General features: G+C 54.0%; 1 protein-coding gene across 7 annotated transcripts in view; it reads left to right on the top strand.

Moving 5' to 3' along the window:
- Positions 1-2,532: 2,532 nt before the first annotated feature.
- ASL (argininosuccinate lyase) overlaps positions 2,533-22,053 on the top strand; it is a 34,385-nt gene continuing 14,864 nt past the window's right edge. Inside the window, exons 1-17 of one of the 7 annotated variants that reach the window (XM_024249857.3) lie at positions 2,533-2,623; positions 2,806-2,860; positions 8,554-8,748; positions 9,120-9,203; positions 9,655-9,711; positions 9,842-9,939; positions 13,341-13,418; positions 13,500-13,577; positions 14,070-14,122; positions 14,463-14,525; positions 15,537-15,651; positions 15,821-15,905; positions 16,005-16,064; positions 16,341-16,424; positions 18,736-18,816; positions 19,258-19,364; positions 19,469-19,656. In XM_024249857.3, coding sequence (XP_024105625.1) covers positions 2,849-2,860; positions 8,554-8,748; positions 9,120-9,203; positions 9,655-9,711; positions 9,842-9,939; positions 13,341-13,418; positions 13,500-13,577; positions 14,070-14,122; positions 14,463-14,525; positions 15,537-15,651; positions 15,821-15,905; positions 16,005-16,064; positions 16,341-16,424; positions 18,736-18,816; positions 19,258-19,364; positions 19,469-19,613 — 1,395 coding nt within the window. In that variant the 5' untranslated portion in view covers positions 2,533-2,623; positions 2,806-2,848 and the 3' untranslated portion in view covers positions 19,614-19,656. Of the gene's footprint in view, positions 2,861-8,553; positions 8,749-9,119; positions 9,204-9,654; positions 9,712-9,841; positions 9,940-13,340; positions 13,419-13,499; positions 13,578-14,069; positions 14,123-14,462; positions 14,526-15,536; positions 15,652-15,820; positions 15,906-16,004; positions 16,065-16,340; positions 16,425-18,735; positions 18,817-19,257; positions 19,365-19,468; positions 19,657-22,053 lie in introns of those variants that run through there. The other 6 variants (XM_063725711.1, XM_063725708.1, XM_063725709.1 and 3 more) reach the window with 6 other exon arrangements.

The raw sequence follows: 22,053 nt of genomic DNA, 5'->3' as shown, positions 1-22,053 counted from the left end.
AGGTGGAGCTTGCAGTGAGCCGAGATTGTGCCACTGCACTCCAGCCTGGGGGACAGAGCAAGACTCCGCCTCAAAAAAAAAAAAAAAAAATACTGATGGACTAATGGGAGGTAGCAAGACCAACACTGAGGGAAGGGCATCCCAGGCACAGGGAAGAGCATTTAGGAAGGCATGAAACAGTTGGGTGCATTCTGGGAACTCCAAGTAATTCCACTCTTGAGTTGAGTGAGGGCTAAACCCCTTCAAATCACAAAACATTCCAGCCATTGGTCTCTTCTTCTCCCTCCATTCCATCCTCAATACTATAGATTTATCTTCCTTCCTTCCTTTCTTTCTTTTTTAACATGGGGTTTCAGCCGGGCGCAGTGGCTCACCCCTGTAATCCCAGCACTTTGGGAGGCTGAGGCGGGCGGATCACCTGAGGTCAGGAGTTCAGGAACAGCCTGACCAACATGGAGAAACCCCATCTCTACTAAAAATATAAAATTAGCCAGGCGTGGTGGTGCATGCCTGTAACCCCAGCTACTTGGAAGTCTGTGGCAGGAGAATCGCTTGAACCTGGGAGGCGGGGGTTGCAGTGAGCTGGGACCGTGCCATTGCACTCTAGCCTGGGCAATAAGAGCGAAACTCCATCTCAAAAAAATAAATAAATAAAAATAAAATAAAATAAATTTGGCTCCTCTGATTTTAAAATCGATTGGGGTTTCCTATGATCTATAGGACCAAGAACAAACTCCCTCTCTTGACATTGAAAACTCTTCACAGCCTTCTCCCAAACTCCTTCCGCCTCTCCTCCCTACCTTTTGTTATAGTTATAGCCACTTGAATGATTTCCTGTTCTTAAAGCAGGCCAGTCACATTTTTTGTCCAGACTTCTCCCTCTGCCTGGAATGTTCTCCCCTTCTTCCCTGGGCAAATTCCCCCCATCTTCCAAGACCCAATGCAGAAGACAGGTTCACTAGAAGCCCCTTCAGGGTACTCCCAGTGCCTAGAATCCAGCCTGACATTTTGGTTGAATAATTAATTAATCAGATCAAGGACATCTTCCCTGAGTACCCAACATAGCGCCTCCGCCAACCCCTGTGCTCCCTGCACACCTCCTCCATGCTATGTTGGAACTTCTTGAAGTCAGGCTTCATTTCTTTTGTTTCGTTTCTTTCTTTGTTTTCTCTTTTCTTTTTCTTTCTTTCTTTCTTTTTTTTTTTTTTTGAGAGAGTCTCACTCTGTCGCCCAGGCTGCAGTGCAGTGGTGCCATCTCAGCTCACTGCAGCCTCCACCTCCCTGGTTCAAGTGATTCTCCTGCCTCAGCCGTCGGAGTAGCTGGGACTACAGGCACCCACCACCACACCCGGCTAATAGAGACAAGGTTTCACCATGTTAGCCAGGCTCATCTCGAATTCCTGACCTCAGGTGATCCACCTGCCTCAGCCTCTCAAAGTGCTGGGATTAAAGGCGTAAGCCACTGTGCCTGGCTGCGTTTCTTTTTTCTTTTCTTTTCTTTCTTTCTTTTTTTTTTTTTTTTTTTTTTGAGACGGAATCTTGCTCTGTCACCCAGGCTGGAGTGCAAAGGCACCATCTCAGCTCACTGCAATCTCCGCCTCCCGGGTTCAAGTGATTCTCCTGCCTCAGCCTCCCGAGTCGCTGGGATTGCAGGCGCCCGCCACCGTGCCCAGCTAATTTTTGTATTTTTAGTAGAGACGGGGTTTCACCACCTTGGCCAGGCTGGTCTCAAACTCCTGACCTCGTGATCCACCCGCCTCGGCCTCCCAAAGTGCTAGGATTACAGACGTGAGTCACCGCGCCCAGCCTCCGGCCGCGTTTCTTTTCTTTTTTAGAGGACTCAGGCTGGAGTGCAGTGGCACAGTGGCTCACTGCAGCTTCGAACTCCTGGGCTCAAGTGCTCCTCCCGCCTCAGCCTCCTGAGTAGCTAGGACTGCAGGCGTGCACGACCATGCCTGGCTATTTTTTTTTTAATTAATTTTTTTGTAGAGACGGGATCTTGTTATATTGCCCAGGCTGGTCTCCAACGCTTAGCCTCAAGCGATCCTCCCACCTAGGCCTCCCAAAGTGCTGGGATTACAGCTGTGAGCCACCGCGCCTGGCACAGGCTTTATTTCTGATGCTCCTTCCTTTTTCCTTGATGCCTTTCTCTGTACCTGGCACATAGAGGTGCCTGGTACGTGTTTGTTGAATGAATGAATGAATGAATGAATGAGTGAACATGCCATTTCACCTTATATATCTTGTGAACCCGCCAGGCCCGGGCCTGATGTCATAGCCTCTACCCCTGGCCCGAGTCTCCAGTCCCCTGCGTGTCTGCTGACCACAGCGCGAACGCCAGGGCACTACCCTCCTCAACCCCAGCCCAGGCCCCTTCCCCGTCGGGGTTCCCCCAACCCTTTCCCTGCCCGCTTCCCCGCCCCGGGGCCGCTTAGCCTCCAGCCCGTGTCCCCGCCCACGGCCAGGATTGGAGGACGGAGGCAACGCCTACCCCGCCGGGCGGCCTCCTATTGGCGCGGCCGCCGCCAGGGATGGACACAGGACCGGCGGCTGCTGACGCCATCCCGGCCAGAAAAGCCCTGGCCAGTGGCGGGCGCGACACTATCCGTGCGGCCAGGCGGAGGTGAGTGTGCGGCGGCCGGATGGGCGGGACGGGCGTGGAGGACGCCGAGCACCGTGGCGCGCGCTCACGTCCGCGTCCCCAAGGGCTGCGCTCCCTGAAGCGCAGTGCCCAGACCTCGGAGCCAGCCCGGCCCGGGGGACTCTGCTGGCCAAGGAGGTCGTCAGTCCGGTCTTGTCTTCCAGACCCGGAGGACCGAAGCTTCCGGACGACGAGAAACCGCCCAACATGGCCTCGGAGGTGAGTGGGACCTCGGGGACTCCGGTCCTCCTAGCCTCCAAAGGAGAGAGTGGAGGCGCCAGACCTGCCTTGGGCCACCCTGCTGGGAATCGCCCTCCAGGAAGTAATTTTGAAAATTACCCAGGAAGCCTGCACCCCCAGCCCTCCCGGGCGCATCTTCTGGAGCTCAGCAGTCACCTTTACCGGGACTCACCAGTGTACCCAGGCAGCCCTTGTGGCAAACCTACCAACCCCCACTACTAGGGGTAGAGTGGCTCTGCCCTCACCTCACAGTGATGCCTGCCTGGCCAGGAAAAGTGGCTCCCAAGCCTTCAGCTTTCCACATCTTCCTTCCTTCTTCCCACGTGTCCTCCTGTCAGGTCCCACCCCACACCACATCCCTTCTCCTGCTAGAGCAATTGTTCCTGTTTATAGAATAAGGCTCAGCCCCTAAGTGTTCTTGTCCTTGACTGTGGCATGTGGAAAGAGCCAGGAAAAAGGGGACGTCGCCTCGTGGCTCCAGCAACCCTGGTGCCTGGTCCCTTCCTGTCTCACTGGACCCTGCCTCTTAGGGTCAGCGGCTTCTGGCCTCTCCTCCTGACCACTGGGTTGCTGGATTCCCAGGCAGAGGTTTCCTTCCTTGGGCCACAGTTGATTTATCTGTCAATGGGGGTAATAATAGCTGTTGGCCTCACTCTGTAAGGCACTAGATTATGAGGCCATTGCTTTGGACCCTTCAGGTGAAAGGGGCTGTTCGCCTGATGCTTGATGAAGGGAACTCCGGGAAGCAGGAGGTCTGGGTTCCAGGCCCTTCTGGCCTTCATTAGCTAGCAATTCACTTCCTCTTTCTCAATGCCCTGCAAGCTCAGTGCCCTGCAAGCTTCTGGGTCATGGCACGGGGGGTAGGGCCTGGACTTTGGAGCCAAACAGACTTGGTTTCTGTACCAGTCGCTTGAGCCCTTTAAACCTCTTTCCTCATTTGTGAAATAGGGGTAATATTGCCCACCTCATAAAAGGCCGTAATAACATATGTGAAATCCCTAGCACAGGGCTGAGCAGCAGTAGGTGCTCAATAAATGGTGGCTAACCACAACAATACTGATATTTCTACTTTGGGAGGCCGAGGCGGGAGGATTGCTGAAGCCCAGGAATTCCAGACCAGCCTGGGCAATGTAGTGAGACCCTGTCTCTACAAAAAGATTTTGAAAATTACCCAGGTGTGGTGGCATACACCTGTAGTCTCACAGGAGGCGGAGGCATGAGGATTGCTTGAGCCCAGGAGTTTGAGACTGCAGTGAGCATGATCTCACCACTGCACTCCAGCCCAGGCAACAGAGTGAGATCCAGTTTCAAAAAAATAAAAATAAAAAAACCTGCCAGGCATGGTGGCTCACACCTGTAATCCCAGCACTTTGGGAGGCCGAGGCGGGCAGATCACCTGAGGTTAGGAGTTTGAGACCAGCCTGGCCAAGATGGTGAAACCCCGTCTCTACTAAAAATGCAAAAATTAGCTGGGTGTAGTGGTGGGTGCCTGTAGTCCGAGCTATTCGGGAGGCTGAGGCAGGAGAATCGCTTGAACTCGGGAGGTGTAGGTTGCAGTGAGCCGAGATCACACCACTGCACTCCAGCCTGGGTGACAAAGCAAGACTCCACCTCAAAAAAAGAAAAAAAACCCCACAAATCCAAACTGGTATTTCCCATGTACATTCGACCTTAACTGTTGCTCATTCAACCCAGCCCAACTCAGTGCCCCATCCCCTGGCCCTGAAGAGACCATTCTGGCCCAAATGTGTCCTGGCTTGGAGTAGCACCTTCTGCTACCACACTGGGCCTCCACCCTCCTCAGTGCCCAAGGGGAGGCACCTCACTCTGATCTCCCTGTGGGGTCCTATTATGCCTGCCAGTAAGGATAGGAGTTTGGTTCTAGAGCAGAGTGGTCTGGCTTCCAACAAGCCCAGTGTTCCAGGTGACCTCAGGTTGCCCCAGGCCTTCCTGTAGGTTGGCACTAATTGGTTTGGCTGCAGCTCCACTTATTAAGTAGTTGTTTTTATTACCAACAACCTAGGCAGGGTGGCCCAGGAGCCCGCTGGAGGAGGTGGTGCCAGGCTCCTGGCTGAGGGGCAGGCCGGCCCCAATTCTGACTGGCTGGCTCCAGTGATCAGGACCAGGGCCCCACATGGTGCTTTGCTGGAGATCTAGGCTTGGTGGGGCAGCTGTGAGGTAAGGGGCAGGACCAGCTCAAAGATGGGGTGGGGGTGGAGGCCACCTCTGCAGGGCAGAGTCCTTTGGCAGCCAGGACTGTTGGGCATGGAGGGGTCAGCTCACAGCTCAGGGCCAGAGCACCGTAGAGGTCTCTGGGGTGCATACAGGAACCAGGAGTGGAGCTGAAGCATGTCCTATCCCCTGCCAGCCCTCCCTTAGTAACAGCTGGCATTTCTCGAGTCCTTCCTGAGCACCAAGCACCGTGTTATGTATGCAATTTGCAAATATTATCTGATTAAATGCTCACAACAAGGCTATCAGATAGGTACTATTATTATCCTTATCTTATTATTATTATTATTTTTAAGAAGGAGTCTTGCTCTGTCGCCCAAGCTGGAGTACAATGGCGTCATCTCTGCTCACCGCAACCTCTGCCTCCAGGATTCAAGTGATTCTCCTGCTTCAGACTCCCAAGTGGCTGGGACTACAGCTTCCTGCCACCGCGCCTGGCTAATGTTTATATTTTTGGTACAGATGAGGTTTCACCACGTTAGCCAGGCTGATCTCGAACTCCTGACCTCAAGCGATCCACCTGCCTGGGCTCCCAACCCTGAGGGTTTTTGTTTTTGTTTTTGTTTTTGTTTTGAGACAGAGTCTTGCTCTGTCACCCAGGCTGGAGTGCAGTGGCATGATCTCAGCTCACTGCAAGCTCCGCCTCCCAGGTTCACGCCATTCTCCTGCCTCAGCCTCCCAAGTAGCTGGGACTACAGGCGCCCACCACCCCCATGCCCGGCTAATTTTTTGTGTTTTTAGTAGAGACGGGGTTTCACCGTGTTAGCCAGGATGGTCTCGATCTCCTGACCTCGTGATCCGCCCACCTCGGCCTCCCAAAGTGCTGGGATTACAGGTGTGAGCCACCACGCCCAGCCCCTGAGGTTTAATAATAGGTGCCAGGCCAGGTGGTTAATAGAAGTCTGGGGCATTGCAGGGGGACAGAGGAGGATATATGTCCCCATTGGCCATTGTAGACTCCCTTCCACAAAAAGGACGTCAGTGAAGTGACATGCCCACCTCTACCCCAGCCTCCTCCCAGTCCTGGGCACTAGGGCTGCTCCCCAGGTGTTCTGTACCCCCTCCCCACTCTGTCCCATGCCCTGGCCTCTGCCCTCTTTCAAAACATAGATGTGGCCAGCGCCTAGGCTCATGCCTGTAATCCCAGCACTTTGGGAAGCTGAGGCTGGAGGACGACTTGAGCCCAGGAGTTCAAGACCAGCCTGGGCAACATAGTGAGACCCTGTCTCTACCAATTATTTTATTTTATTTATTTATTTATTTATTTATTTATTTATTTATTTATTTAGAGACAGAGTCTTGCTCTGTCACCTAGGCTGGAGTGCAGTGGCGTGATCTTGGCTCACTGCAACCTCTGCCTCCCGGGTTCAAGCGATTCTCCTGCCTCAGCCTCCTAAGTAGACGGGACTACAGGCGAGCGCCACCACGCCCGGCTAATTTTTGTATTTTTAGTAGAGACCGGGTTTCATCGTGTTGACCAGGATGGTCTCTATCTCCTGACCTCGTGATCCACCCACCTCAGCCTCCCAAAATGCTGGGATTACAGGCGTGAGCCACCACTCCCAGTCCTATAAAATTTTTAAAAAAATGTCTGGGTGTGGTGGCGCGTGCTTGTAGTCTCAACTATTGGGGAGGCTGAGGCGAGAGGATTGGTTGAGCTCAGGAGTTTGAGGCTGTAGTGAGCTATGATGGTGCCACTGCACTCCAACCTGGGTAACAAAGTCAGACCCTGTGTCTAAAAAAGAATTTAAAGGCCGGGTGCGGTGGCTCATGCCTGTAATCCCAGGACTTTGGGAGGCTGAGGTGGGCAGATCACGAGGTCAGGAGATTAAGACCATCCTGGCTAACACAGTGAAACCCCGTCTGTACTAAAAAAAAATAAATAAATACAAAAAATTAGCCAGGCATGGTGGCAGGCACCTGTAGTCCCAGCTACTCAGGAGGCTGAGGCAGGAGAATGGCATGAACTGGGAGGTGGAGCTTGCAGTGAGCCAAGATCCCGCCACTGCACTCCAGCCTGGGTGATAAAGAGAGACTCCATCTCAAAAAAAAAAAAAAAGAATTAAAAAAGATTTTTTTAACGAACAAAACAGGCTGGGCACAGTGGCTCATGCCTGTAATCCGAAGCACTTCGGAATGCCAAGGTCAGGGGATCACCTGAGATCAGGAGTTCGAGACCAGTCTGACCAACATGGTGAAACCCCGTCTCTACTAAAAATATAAAACTCAGCCAGGTGTAGTGGCACACACCTAAAATTCCAGCTACTCGGGAGGCTGAGGCAGGAAAATTGGCTTGAAGCCGGGAGGTGGAGGTTGCAGTGAGCCGAGATCACGCCGCTGCACTCCAGCCTAGGCAACAGAGTGAGACTCTATCTCAAAAAAAAAAAACGAACAAAACGTAGATGCCTACGTACCGTTCCTCTGCCCTTGGCTCCTAGGGAGTAAGGGATCACCCAGTGACCTTCTAGGCCAGTGACAATGGGGGTGTCAGGGTGCTTTTCAGAGCCAAGGGGAGCAGTAGGAATTGGCGTCTTAGTCCAGCTCCAAGCTGTGAGGGAGAGAGTTGCAGGGCACTTAAGCTTGGTGGAGACCCTCAAGACCTCTTTGCCTGTCCCTGTAGCAAAGGTTCTGGACACCAGAGCCAAGTCCAGAAGCACTGGTGGAATGGGTGAGAAGTATAGGTTCTGACTTCAGACTGCTGGGCCGCAGCCCTGGCTATCCCACCCCAGGTGAGAGCAGGCTGCTCTGTGCCTCAGTTTCCCCCTCTTCATAGTGGAATTGTATTGGTGCCTACCCCAGAGGGTTGTGTCAACAATTAGGATGGCACCTGGCACCTTGGTCAGTGGTGGGAAAGGTTCCAGAAGCTCTGCTGTGGTCCCAGGGTGCCTCAGGCCCTGCCACCATCTCCTTGGAGGGGTGCCATGTGGTGGGAAAGAACCCCAACTTCAAGGCCACACACAGTGGCTCATGCCTGTAATCCTAGCACTTTCAGAGGCCAAGGTGGGAGGATCACCTGAGGTCAGGAGTTCAAGACCAGCCTGGCCAACATGGTGAAACACCATCTCTACTAATGATACAAAAATTAGCTGGGTGTGGTGGCACGTGCCTGTAATCCCAGCTACTCGGGAGTCTGAGGCAGGAGAATCTCTTGAACCTGGGAGGCAGAGGTTGCAGTGAGCCGAGATGGCACCACTGCACTCCAGCCTGGCCAACAGAGTGAGAATCTGTCTCAAAAAAAAAAAAGAACCCAAACTTTTGGTGTTCAGCCATGTTCCCATGCTCACTCCCAGGGTGGTGACTCTGGGAAGGTCTCAGCCTCCTTGTCTGCCCAGTTAGAATGATCTGATGCCCCTGCTACCAGAGTTTCCCGAAGACTCTTTGCAAGAAGTGCTGTTCTGGAGGGTGGAGGAGAGACTAATTGTTCTTGCTCTCCTGGCCAGAGTGGGAAGCTTTGGGGTGGCCGGTTTGTGGGTGCAGTGGACCCCATCATGGAGAAGTTCAACGCATCCATTGCCTACGACCGGCACCTTTGGGAGGTGGATGTTCAAGGCAGCAAAGCCTACAGCAGGGGCCTGGAGAAGGCAGGGCTCCTCACCAAGGCTGAGATGGACCAGATACTCCATGGCCTAGACAAGGTACTCGCCGTGGCCCAAGCCCCACCCAAGGCTCCTTCCCTGGGGCCCCAGGCTCCCACCAAATCCCTGAGCAAACAGTGCAGTGTTGCCCATCTGTGGTTTCACATTGAACTAATTATATACTTAAGTGCTGTTTAACTGTGTGCCTTGATGACCGCCTCTCTCCATCCTTTCATGACCCGTGTGGCCCACATGGCTCATGGGTAAAGATGTGCTGGGCCCCAGATGCCCCCTCCCAGGGTGCGCTTCCAGGACTCAGCTCCTGGACAGGGACAGGCAGTCATCAGGGATAGGGTGGGACCAGGGCAGGGGCTCTCTTGCCTGCTGATGTCTGCTCACCTGACCCCTGGCATTGCTGCTACCTGCTATAGGTGGCTGAGGAGTGGGCCCAGGGCACCTTCAAACTCAACTCCAATGATGAGGACATCCACACAGCCAATGAGCGCCGCCTGAAGGTACGACCCCTGGAGCCCCACCCCTTTCCTGGCCTCCCCTCTCCACCTTGCCCCGGAACCACTTTGAGCATTAGCACCATCATTCTGTTTACTTCGCCATTGTCAGACAGCAGGTGAGACCTCAGGACATAAGCCAGGCGCCCTGGCTCATGCCTATAATCCTAGCACTTTGGGAGGCTGAGGTGGGAGGATTACTTGAGGCCAGGAGTTCGAGACCAGCCTGGGCAACATAATGAGGTCCCACAACTACAAAAATTAAAAAAAAAAAAAAAAGAAAAGAAAAGAAAGAAGAAAAAGAACAGGCCTCAGCAGAAATGGCAAGAGATTTGGGCAGGACCCGGAGCCCTGGGGTATGGAGGTAGGTTGGCAGGGCGGATGAGGAACCCTGCCGTGCCTGGGTTGACTCCTCCGGGGATATAGACCATGACCCTGGGTCTCCCTTCACCTCCAGGAGCTCATTGGTGAAACGGCAGGGAAGCTGCACACGGGACGGAGCCGGAATGACCAGGTGCTTCTAGCCCCTCCACCCCCTGCTCCGTGTTGTCCCAACCTTGAGGCAGTTAGAGCTCTGCAACGGTCCTGGCTCCTCAGGGAAGCAACACATCGGCCTCCCTGAGCACCACCTCCTCCTTGCACAGGTGGTCACGGACCTCAGGCTGTGGATGCGGCAGACCTGCTCCACGCTCTCGGGCCTCCTCTGGGAGCTCATTAGGACCATGGTGGATCGGGCAGAGGCGTGAGTCCTACAGGGACACCCAGGGGGCAGACAGAGGTGTGATGGCAGCCTGAACAGGAGACCTAGGGGGCAGGGGTGAACAGGGTGGGGGTGCCAGGCCCTAGGGGACAGGGGCATCCCAGAACTCCAGGATCGAGGCAGAGCAGCCAGGAGTGGGCCATTTCCTGCAGGCCCCAGTACTCCCATGCCAGTCTAGCTCAGCAGGCAGAGAAGACTAACCCTTTGTGGGGCCGGGTGCAGTGGCTCACGCCTGTAATCTCAGCACTTTGGGAGGCCGAGGTGGGTGGATCACCTGAGGTCAGGAGTTCGAGACCAGCCTGGCCAACATGGGGAAACTCTGTCTCTACTACTAAAAATACAAAAATTAGGCAATGTGGTGGTGTGCGCCTGTAATCCCAGCTACTCGGGAGCCTGAGGCAGGAGAACTGCTTGAACCCGAGAGGAGGAGGTTGCAATGAGCCGAGATTGCGCCATTCATTGCACTCCAGCCTGGGCTACAGAGCGAGACTCCCGTCTCAAAAAAAAAGAAAAAAACAAAACTCACCATTTGCGGATTTGAGGGCAGGAAGCTAAGCCAAGCACAGCTAGCTTGGCTGTGCCTGGAGCAGCCAGAGTCACTCCCCACCCTGCCTGACCCCCAATCCCCCATCCTAAGCTTCGCCTCCTCACCCAGCCCATCTGGCAAAAGACAGAGCCAAAGGCTGCCTCCTGCTGGCATCAATTCAGGCTTTAGCTTCTGGGACCTGGTGTCTTTGGGACTGGATTTGTTCCTTGCAGACCTGGACGAAGAGCTGCTGAGGAGTCTCCATGTGTTGTCAGAGACCCCTCCTCTTCCTCAACTCCCTGTGACCCCTGTTGTGCAGACTTGGGGGAAAACAAGGGCACAAGAATTGTCACCCAGCAGGTGGGGTGGGGCTGCTAGGAGGAACAGGGAGTATCTGCTACTGCGTTCAGGGTTTCTTTAATTTTTTGTTGTTGTTGTTGTTTGTTTGTTTGTTTGAGACAGGGTTTTGCTCTGTCGCCTAGTCTGGAGTGTAGTGGCGCCATCTGAGCTAACTGCAAACTCTGCCTCCTGGGTTCAAGTGATTCTAGTGCCTCAGCCTCCCAAGTAGCTGAGATTACAGGTGTGCACCACCATGTCCAGCTAATTTTTGTATTTTTTTCAGTAGAGATGGGTTTTGCCATGTTGACTAGGCTGGTCTTGAACTCCTGAGCTCAGGTGATCCGCCCGCCTCGGCCTGCCAAAGTGCTAGGATTACACCCATAAGCCACTGCGCTCGGCTTAATTTTTAAATTTTTAACTTTAAATTGTCTTTAGAGATGAGATCCTGCTCTGTCACCTAGGCTGGAGTGCAGTGGCTCGGTAATAGCTCACTGCAGTCTCAAACTCCTGGACTCAAATGATCCTCCCACCTCAGCTTTCTGAGTAGCTAGGACCACAGGTGTGTACCACCTGTGAGACGGAGTCTTGCTCTGTTGCCGAGGCTGTAGTGCAGTGGCGTGATCTCCACTCACTGCAACCTCTGCCTCCCAGGTTCATGCCATTCTCCTGCCTCAGCCTCCCAACTAGCTGGGAGTACAGGTGCCCACCACCACGCCCAGCTAATTTTTTGTATTTTTAGTAGAGACGGGGTTTCACCGTGTTAGCCAGGATGGTCTCAATCTCCTGACCTCATGATCCACCCGCTTCGGACTCTCAAAGTGCTGGGATTACAGGCGTGAACCACCGTGCCCAGCCGTGAATTCTTTAAATTTTTTGTAGAAACAGGGTCTCGCTATGTGGCTCAGGCTGGTCTCAAACTCCTGGCCTTAAGTGATCCTTCCCTCTTGGCCTCCCAAAGTGCTGGGATTAAAGGCTTGAGCCACCGTGCCTGGCCTTGAGTACAGAATTTCTTTATGGGGTGATGAAAATGTTCTAAAATTGGTTGTGGTGATGGTTGTACAGTAAACTGTAAACTTTAAATGAGTAAATTGTGAATGATATCTCAGTAAAGCTGGTTTATTTAAAACAACAGGCCAGGCACTGTGGCTCACGCCTGTAATCCCAGCACTTTGGAAGGCTGAGGCAGGTGAATCACCTGAGGTCAGGAGTTCAAGACCAGCCTGGCCAACATGGTGAAACCCCATCTCTATTAAAAATACACAAAATTAGCTGGGTGTGATGGTGGGCACCTGTAATCCCAGCTACTTGGGAGGCAGGAGAATCTCTTGGACCTGGGAGGTGGAGGTTGTAGTGAGCCGAGATCACGCCACTGCATTCCAGCCTGGGCAACAAGAGCGAAACTCTTTCTCAAAAACAACAACAAAAAAAAACAGGCTAGGTATGGTGGCTCATGTTTGTAATCCCAGCCCTTTGGGAGGCCAAGGCAGGAGAATTGCCTGAAACCAGGAGTTTCAGACCACCCAGGACAACATAGCAAGACCTCATCTTTTTTATTTTTATGAGACGGAGTCTCACTCTGTCGCCCAGGCTGGAGTGCAGTGGCGCAATCTCGGCTCACTGCAAGCTCTGCCTTCTGGGTTCACGCCATTCTCCTGCCTTAGCCTCCCGAGTAGCTGGAACTACAGGCGCCCGCCACTACGCCCGGCTAATTTTTTGTATTTTTAGTATAGATGGGGTTTCACCGTGTTAGCCAGGATGGTCTCGATCTCCTGACCTCGTGATCCGCCTGCCTTGGCCTCCCAAAGTGCTGGGATTACAGGCGTGAGCTACCGCTCCTGGCCACAAGACCCCATCTTTACAAAAAACTAAAAATTATCTGGACATGGTGGCATGTCCCTTTAGTCCCAGCTACTCAGGAGGCTGAGGCAGGAGGATCGCTTGAGCCCAGGAGATTGAGGCAGCAGTGAGCTATGATCATGCCACTGCACTCCAGCCTGGGCAACAGAACGAGACCTTGTCTGTAAAAATAAAAACAAAACAAAACAACAAGAAAACAGGACCGTCACTCACAGCACCTCTGCCTCTGCCCTGCCTACTTGAATGAGGTGCAGGGCATCTCACCTGCTCAGAGCAGCCCTTGAATGAGCCCCAGCTATTTCTAGGGTCCTCAAACGAAACCTCCCACGGCCAAGTCATACCCAACACGGGCCTCCTCCCCTGTTCTGGCCCCTGCTCGGAGATGCTGAGTGACAGAGGCTGGACTTGGGGTGTTTCTGGCAAAGCCTCACTGCAGGAAGCCCCACAGCTCAGGCCCAGTCCTTGGTTCACACGGTCCCACTTCTGGCCTCTTTTGCCCTTAAGACCGATTTGTCCCTGGGAGATCACCAGATCCCTTATTCAGGTGGAGTGCTGCAGGGCGACACTTTTTCCAGGGGTGACCCAGGCCTGCAGGGTCCCAGTGTCACAGGCAGGCCTTGCATGAGCCTCCACCCGACCTTCTGCTCCTCCTCTCCCACAGGGAACGTGACGTTCTCTTCCCGGGGTACACCCATTTGCAGAGGGCCCAGCCCATCCGCTGGAGCCACTGGATTCTGAGGTGAGCCAGGTGAGGTGCAGGGGCTGTGCTAGAGGGGAGGACCCTGGCTGCCCTGACCCTCCTGCCCCTGGCTTCCCACAGCCACGCCGTGGCGCTGACCCGAGACTCTGAGCGGCTGCTGGAGGTGCGGAAGCGGATCAATGTCCTGCCCCTGGGGAGGTGGGTGAGGCTCCAGTGCCCCGAGGGCCTGGTGGGGGTGGCTGCTGCATAGCCTTAGGGATTAACAGAGCTGGGAAGGGCAGAGTGGGACAGAAAACTGCCTTATCTGCTCAGCTGCGGACCCTGCTCTCGCTAAGGTGGGGATGACCAAGCCATTGAATGTGTCTGAGCAGGGCCAGAGCCCTCCAGCAAGGCTCCTGGCAAGCCCAGCCTGCTGCCTTCAGCCTGACATATGGGAACATGTGTCAGGAGACAAGTGTCCTGCACCCAGGGTGACTTGGTGCTTGGGGACAAGTGTTTTGTGGACACTTGGGGACAAGTATTCTGTACCCAAGGAGACTGGGCCAGGGAAGAGGCTGAGCGCCAGGTGGTTGCCCTGGCAACCAGGACTTGGTTCTCTGTGTGTGCGTTCGTGTATGTGTGTGTGTGTGTGTGTGTGTGTCAGGGCTGCCTACCAGGAGCCCTGGTCACCATGAATCCCTGTCCCTGCAGTGGGGCCATTGCAGGCAATCCCCTGGGTGTGGACCGAGAGCTGCTCCGAGCAGGTGAGACATCCTGCCCCTCCTCCCCAGGGAGAATCACCCTCAGCACCCGCTAGGACCTGCAGACACACCTGAAACCAGAGGGCGGGGGCCTGTGGCTCCTGGTGAAACCTTCATTCATTGCCTACGGGCACTGAGGTCATCAAGTCCAGGGGTCACTCATGGCAGGGATGCCTGGTACTGAGAGACTCAGGGCTCCTGCCTCCCTCCTGGGACTGTGCAAAAGATCCCTCCCCCCAGCTGCTGCCCCACCCTGATCGGGGAGGGGGCTGGGCAACCTAGTTGGGGGAGAGGGGGCCACTCCCTGTCCTCCAGCTTAGCCCTGCTTCCTCCCACCCCCCAGAACTCAACTTTGGGGCCATCACTCTCAACAGCATGGATGCCACTAGTGAGCGGGACTTTGTGGGTGAGTCTTGGGGAGCCAGTCCCCTGCCCTGTGCCTCACTTTAGTCCTTCAGCCCAGCTTCTCTCCAGTTTCCTCCCACACCTCCACGGACAGGCTGGTTGTGGTGATATTGTACGCTGAAGTGTAAACCTTAAATGGGTAAATTGGGTGGGGCATGGTGGTTCATGCCTGTAATCCCAGCACTGGCCAACATGGTAAAACCCCATCTCTACTAAGATTACAAAATTTAGCTGGGCGTGTGGTGGCAGGTGCCTATAATCCCAGCTACTCAGGAGGCTGAGGCCAGAGAATCGCTTGAACCCAGGAGGCAGAGGCTGCAGTGAGCCGAGATGGCGCCAGTGCACTCCAGCCTGGGCAACAAGAGTGAAACTCCATCTCAAAAAATAAAATAAAATAAAAATAAATAGGCCAGGCATGGTGGCTCACGCCCCTAATCCTAGCACTTTGGGAGGCCGAGGCAGGTGGATCACATGAGGTCAGGAGTTCAAGACCAACCTGGCCAACATGGTGAAACCCCGTCTCTACTAAAAGCACAAAAATTAGCTGGGCATGGTGGTGCATGCCTGTAATCCCAGCTACTCGGGAGGCTAAGGAAGGAGATTCACTGGAACCCGGGAGGTAGAGGTTGCAGTGAGCCAAGATTGTGCCACTGCACTCCAGCCTGTGCGATGGGAGCGAGACTCCATCTCAAAATAAATAAATAAATAAATGGATAAATTGTATGTGAGTGATAACTCAGTAAAGCTGGTTTATTTAAAACAACAACAATAACAAAAAACAGGCTAGGTGCAATGGCTAACGTTTGTAATCTTAGCACTTTGGGAGACCAAAGCAGGAGGATTGCTTGAGCCCACGAGTTTCAGACCAGCTTGGGCGACATAGCATGACCCCATCTTTATGAAAAATGAAAATTAGGCGGGTCCCCCCACCGCCTAACCTCCTCCTGCCGTCTGTATGGTCAGGCTAGGTGGGGATGGGAGAGGCCTGGTGACTGGGAACATTTTCTCCCAGCCGAGTTCCTCTTCTGGGCTTCGCTGTGCATGACCCATCTCAGCAGGATGGCCGAGGACCTCATCCTCTACTGCAGCAAGGAATTCAGCTTCGTGCAGCTCTCAGATGCCTACAGGTAAGCCCTGAACTGCCACCTCCATCTGCCCCTGCTGGCCTCTGTATTCCCCGCCGCCCGCGGACGTGGCTTCCTTCCTCCCCACCCCACCCCTCCTCCAGATCTGGCCATTGCGCCGCTGGACCAGCCAAGGGTCCAGCCCCTTCAGCGCCAGCACCTCTGTCCCCAGCACGGGAAGCAGCCTGATGCCCCAGAAGAAAAACCCCGACAGTTTGGAGCTGATCCGGAGCAAGGCTGGGCGTGTGTTTGGGCGGGTGAGCAAGGCAGGGGGAGGGGCGGGGCCTCTGGGCTGATGGTGGGTGGCCAGGGGGCAGGATCCCGGGTCCAGCCCCTGTGCCTCCCTCTTCCCGCAGTGTGCCGGGCTCCTGATGACCCTCAAGGGACTTCCCAGCACCTACAACAAAGACTTACAGGTGCGAGGCCGGGGGAGGCCTGGCTACTACGTGCCAGTTCTCAGGGCTCTGGCACACCCAGGCAGGGCCCCATCCCGGGATTGCCATACATCCTCCCATCCTGTGCACACAGCTCCATCCGTGGCTGCCCTTGAACTCTCTGCCCTTCCTTTGTTGGGGTATTGAGTGTTCTTCCCATGGAAGGCAGTGGAGATGCCTCAGTAGGGGAGTGGGGCTGTGGGCTCCCTGGGTGCCAGGGGGCTGCTAGGCCCTCACCTCCTGCCATGTGCCTCCCAGGAGGACAAGGAAGCTGTGTTTGAAGTGTCAGACACTATGAGTGCCGTGCTCCAGGTGGCCACTGGCGTCATCTCTACGCTGCAGGCAAGACATCACCCACCTGCTTCTCCTCCCCTAGGTCCCAGGCACTGGGGTGGGCATTTGGGGAGAGTGGCCTTGGGAGGAGGTGAGGTGGGGCTGGAGGACCTGGGGCAGGGAAGGAGAGGTGTGCTCGCTCCTGCTCCTGGGGAACAGGGAATGGACAGAAACTGCTGCCATGCAGTGGAAGTAGATGAGACTCAGGGGGCCTGGGGCCTGTCAACTGGCCTGACCAGAACTCTTTAAAAAAAGAAAATCTATACAAAAGGCCAGGTGCAGTGGCTCATGCCTGGAACCTCACACTTTGGGAGGCCGAGGCAGATGGAGCACTTGAGGTCAGGGGTTTGAGACCAGCCTGGCCAACATGGCGTAACCACGTCTCTACTAAAAATACAAAAATTAGCCGGGCATGATGGCCCGCCCACACCTGTAATCCCAGCTACTCAGGAGGCGGAGGCAGGAGAATCGCTTGAACCCAGGAGATGGAAGTTGTAGTGAGCCAAGATCATGCCGCTGCACTCCAGCCTGGACCACAGAGTAAAACTCCATCTACAAAGATATAAATTAAATTAAATTAAATATCTTTAAAAAACATTTTTTAGAGACAGGGTCACTCTCTGTCACCCAGGCTGGAGTGCAGTGGTGCGGTAGTAGCTCACTGCAGCCTCAAACTCTTGGGCTCAAGTGATCCTCCCACCTCAGTCTCCAGAGTAGCTGGGACTACAAACATGCGCCACCATGCCTGGCTAATTTTTTTATTTTTTGTAGAGACAGGGTCTCCCTATGTTTCCCAGGCTGGTCTCAAATTCCTGGCCCCAAGCCATCCTCCCACCTTGGTCTCCCAAGGTGCTGGGATTACAGGCATGAGCCACTTTGCCTGGCTGATTTCTTTTAAAATCAATTATTATGGGAAATTTATGTATATAACAGCTAGAGAATGCATAATGAACCCTATGTACCGACACCCAGCTTCAGTGATAATCAACTCACGGACATCCTGGCTCCAGCTGTCTTTACCCACAGCTCTCTCCCACTCCCTTACCCCCTTATTTTGAAGCAAATTCCCATCATCACATCATTTCATTCCTAAATAGTTCAGGATATGTCTTGAAATCAGTGTTTCTTGGCTGGGTGCAGAGCCTCATGCCTGTAATCCCATCAATTTTCGAGACTAGGGTGGGCAGATCACTTGAGGTCAGGAGTTCGAGACCAGCCTGGCCAACATGGCAAAACCCCGTCTTTACTAAAAATATAAAAATTAGCTGGGTGTGGTGGTACACGCCTGTAATCCCAGCTACTCAGGAGGCTGAGGCAGGAGAATTGCTTGAACCCAGGAGATGGAGATTGCAGTGAGCAGAGATCACGCCACTGCGCTCCAGCCTGTGTGACAGTGCAAGACTCCATCTCAAAAAAAAAAAAAGGCAGTGTTTCTGAAAGCTAGTCCCCCAACTAGCAGCACCAGCGTCACCTCAGAAGTCCTGAGAAATGTGATATGAGGCCCCACTCCAGATGGCTGAATCAGAGACTCTGGGGGTGCTCCCCAGCAATTTGTATTTTTTCTTACTAAATTCTCCAGTGGCTAGGCCTGGTGGCTCATGCTTGTAATCCCAGCACTTTGAGAGGCTGAGGCAGGAGAAGCACTTGAGCCCAGGAGTTCAAAACCAGCCTGAGCAACATAGCGAGACCCTGTCTGTAAAATTTAAAAAATTAAATTAGCCAGTCGTGATGGCATGTACCTGTGGTCCCAGCCACTTAGGAGACTGATGTGGGAGGATCCCTTGAGCCCAGGAGCTCAAGGATGCAGAGAGCTAGGATTGTGACATTGCACTCCAACATGGGCGACAGAGCAAGCCCCTGTCTCAAAAAAGCCCAAAACAACAACAACAAATTAGCTGGGCACAGTGGCGTGCATGGCTGTAGTCCCAGCTACTCAGGAGGCTGAGGCTGGAAGATCCCTTGAGTCCAGGCTGCAGAGGGCTATAATGGCCACTGCACTCCAGCCTGGGCAACAGAGCAAGACCCTGTCTCCTAAAACAGAAAACAAATCCTCCAGGAACATCTGATGCATGCTAAAGATAAGGACTCTTTGAAAACATAAAGGCCAGTAAAACATACAGGCCAGTAAGCATTAATAGCGCACGTAAATATTATCAATAATTATGAGAAGATGGTTCAAGTTGAGAGTGAGACAGAGCCGAGTGGGTAAGAGAGTATCTGCCCAAGGCAGGGACGTCCTGGCAGAGGGGCAGGTCCTGGGCCTGGCAGCTTCAGACCCCAGGGTCCCCAGGGCTCACCACTTGCCCACCTGTGCCCCCAGATTCACCAAGAGAACATGGGACAGGCTCTCAGCCCCGACATGCTGGCCACTGACCTTGCCTATTACCTGGTCCGCAAAGGGGTAAGTGTGTAGCAGCCAGGGGGAGGGTGAGGAGATGGGGTGCCCCCCAGAGGGTGGGGGAGCTCAGGAATGGGTGCAAGCGGCCCAGCCTGCTGGCTCACCCCTGTAATCCCAGCACTTTGGGAGGCCGAGGTGGGCGGGTCACTTGAGGCCATGAGTTCGAGACCAGATGGTCTCTTTTGTTGTAAAAATACAATTAGCTGGGTGTGGTAGCACACTCCTGTAATCCCAGCTACTCGGGAGGCTGAGGCAGGAGAATCGCTTGAACCTGGGAGGTGGAGGTTGCAGTGAGGTGAGATCGCGCCACTACACTCCAGCCTGGGCAACAAAGCGAGACTTTGTGTCAAAAAGAAAAAAAAAAAGGAAGGGGGTGTAGGCAATGGAGGCAGAACAGGGCATGGAGAAAGCTGCCTCAGCACCATCTTCCTCCCTGGCACCCAGATGCCATTCCGCCAGGCCCACGAGGCCTCCGGGAAAGCTGTGTTCATGGCCGAGACCAAGGGGGTTGCCCTCAACCAGCTGTCACTGCAGGAGCTGCAGACCATCAGGTGCGGCCCATCCCCTTCCCCATGCTGCCTCCTAGGAAGTGAGCCCGGGTGCCTGGAGCCCAGGGTGGCCCGGTGCCCTGGCCCACCTCTTCCTCTCTCCCCAGCCCCCTGTTCTCGGGCGACGTGAGCTGCGTGTGGGACTACGGGCACAGTGTGGAGCAGTATGGTGCCCTGGGCGGCACTGCGCGCTCCAGCGTCGACTGGCAGATCCGCCAGGTGCGGGCGCTACTGCAGGCACAGCAGGCCTAGGTCCTCCCACACCTGCCCCCTAATAAAGTGGGCGTGAGAAGAGGCTGCCGTGTGTTTCCTGCCCCAGCCTGGCTCCCTTGTTGCTGGGCTTTCTGGGGCTGGCCAGTGGGGACAGTCAGGGACTGGAGAGGCAGGGTGGGGTGGCCTGTAATCCCAGCACTTTGGAAGGGCAAGGTGCGAGGATGCTTGAGGCCAGGAGTTTGACACAGCCTGGGCAACACAGGGAGACCCCCATCTCTACTCAATAATAAAACAAATAGCCTGGCGTGGTGGCCCATGCATATAGTCCCAGCTACTTGTAAGGCTGAGGTGAGAGGACTCTTGTGCCCAGGAGTGGAGGCTGCAGTGAGCTATGATCACGCCACTGCATTCCAGCCTGGATAACAGTGAGACCCTGTCTCTAAAAATAAATAAATAAATGAAAAGTAAATGGAAGCAGAGAAAACTGGGCAAGGGCAATGAGAGTCATAGACGGGAAGGGAAGAGGGGGCTCCCATCATAGCCTCTGCTCTGTCCAGGCCCCATCCCCTTCAAACGGTATCACAGTGACCTCCTAGGCCAGGAGCGATGGCTCACGCCTGTAATCCTAGCACTTTGGGAGGCCTGGGCAACAGCAAGACTCCAGCTACCACATTAAAAAAAAACATGAATGAAAGCAAAAACAAAACAACTAGCCAAACTGGGCGCGGTGGCTCACACCTGTAATCCCAGCACTGTAGGAGGCTGAGGCTGGTGGATCACTTGAGACCAGGAGTTCGAGACCAGCCTGGCCAACATAGTGGAACCCCATCTCTAATAAAAATACAAAAATTAGCCGGGCGTGGTGGCGCATGCCCATAATCCCAGCTATTCGGGAGGCTGAGGCAGGAGAATTGCTTGAACCCAGGAGACAGAGGTTGCAGTGAGCCAAGACTGTATTACTGCACTCCAGACTGGGCCACAGAGCGAGACTCTGTCTAAAAACAACAACAAAAACTAGCCAGTTGTGGTGGTGTGTGCCTATAGTCCCAGTTACGTGGAAGGCTGAGGCGGGAGGATTGCTTGAGCCCAGCAGTGGGAGGCTGCAGTGAGCTGTGATGGCACCACTGTACTCCAGCCTGGGAAACAGAGCAAGACCCTGTCCCTAAAAGAAAAAAAAAAAAGAAATGTCTGAAACTTATATTTTATTAACAACAAAGATAAACAAGCTAAACTCAAGGAAGAATGAATAACCCCTACCACGTGATTTTGGGAGCAATGACAGATTTTGTTAAAGAACCAAGGCTGGGTGCAGTGGCTCATGCCTGTAATCCCAGCACTTTGGGAGGCCAAGGCAGGCAGATCACCTGAGGCCAGGAGTTCGAGACCAGCCTGGCCAATACGGTGAAACCCCATCTCTACTAAAAATACAAAAAAAAAATTCCCGGGCGTGGTGGGGAATGCCTGTAATCCCAGCTACTTGGGAGGCTGAGGGAGAAGAATCACTTGAACCTGGGAGGTGGAGGTTGCAGTGAACTGAGATTGTGCCACTGCACTCCAGCCTGGCCGACAGAGGTAGACTGTGTCTCAAAAAAAAAAAAAAAAGGAACCAAAACCCAGACTCCAACAGTGAGGACGTGACACCAAATCCCCAAAAGGGTCAAAGCTCTGGGTCACAGATAAAATCTTCCAGAGCAGTTGTTCTCAGACTGTCATTCCTGGCCACCATAATTTTCACCGAGGAGCTTGTTAGAAATGCAAACTTTCTGGCAGGGCACAGTGGCTCACGCCTGTAATCCCAGCACTTTGGAGGCCAAGGCAGGCAGATCACCTTGAGGTCAGGAGTTCAAGACCAACCTGGTCAACAGGGTGAAACCCCATCTCTACCAAAAATACAAAAATTAGCCAGGCGTGGTGGGGAATGCCTGTAATCCCAGCTACTCAGGAGGCTGAGGCAGGAGAATCAGTTGAATCTAGGAGAGGGAGGTAGCAGTGAGCCGAGATTGCGACACTGGCTCCAGCCTGGGTGACAGAGCAAGACTCTGTTTCAAAAAACAACAACAAAAAACACACACTGACCTAAGAAAAAAAAGAAAAGAAAAAAGCGTGGCATGATGGTGCACACCTGTAATCCCAGCTACTCAGGAGGCTGAGCCAGGATTGTTTGAGGCTAGGAGTTCAAGACCAACCTGGGCAACATTGTGAGACTCTGTCTCATTAGGGGAAAAAAAATGACCTCCTGCCTTGGGTGTCATTGGCAGGACTGTTGGGACCTGATGGGTATGGGTGGCCCCGTCAGTCACTGTGCATCTCCCTTCCTTCCCAGCGTCCCCTGGGCTCCCCCTGCCCTCATTCACCTCTTGCTGAACCTACCCTTTCCTGGACCATTCAGGCACCATCACGCTCAGGCTGAGGCCTGTACCAGCACCGCAAGGGTGACCTGTGACCTCCTAAGGGGCATGGTGTATGGAGAGGTAAGGTC

This window comes from Pongo abelii, chromosome 6 (assembly GCF_028885655.2).
Source record: "Pongo abelii isolate AG06213 chromosome 6, NHGRI_mPonAbe1-v2.0_pri, whole genome shotgun sequence".
Taxonomy (NCBI): Eukaryota; Metazoa; Chordata; class Mammalia; order Primates; family Hominidae; genus Pongo; species Pongo abelii.
Note: the sequence above shows the minus strand (reverse complement) of the source record. Positions and strands in the feature narration are given on the sequence as shown.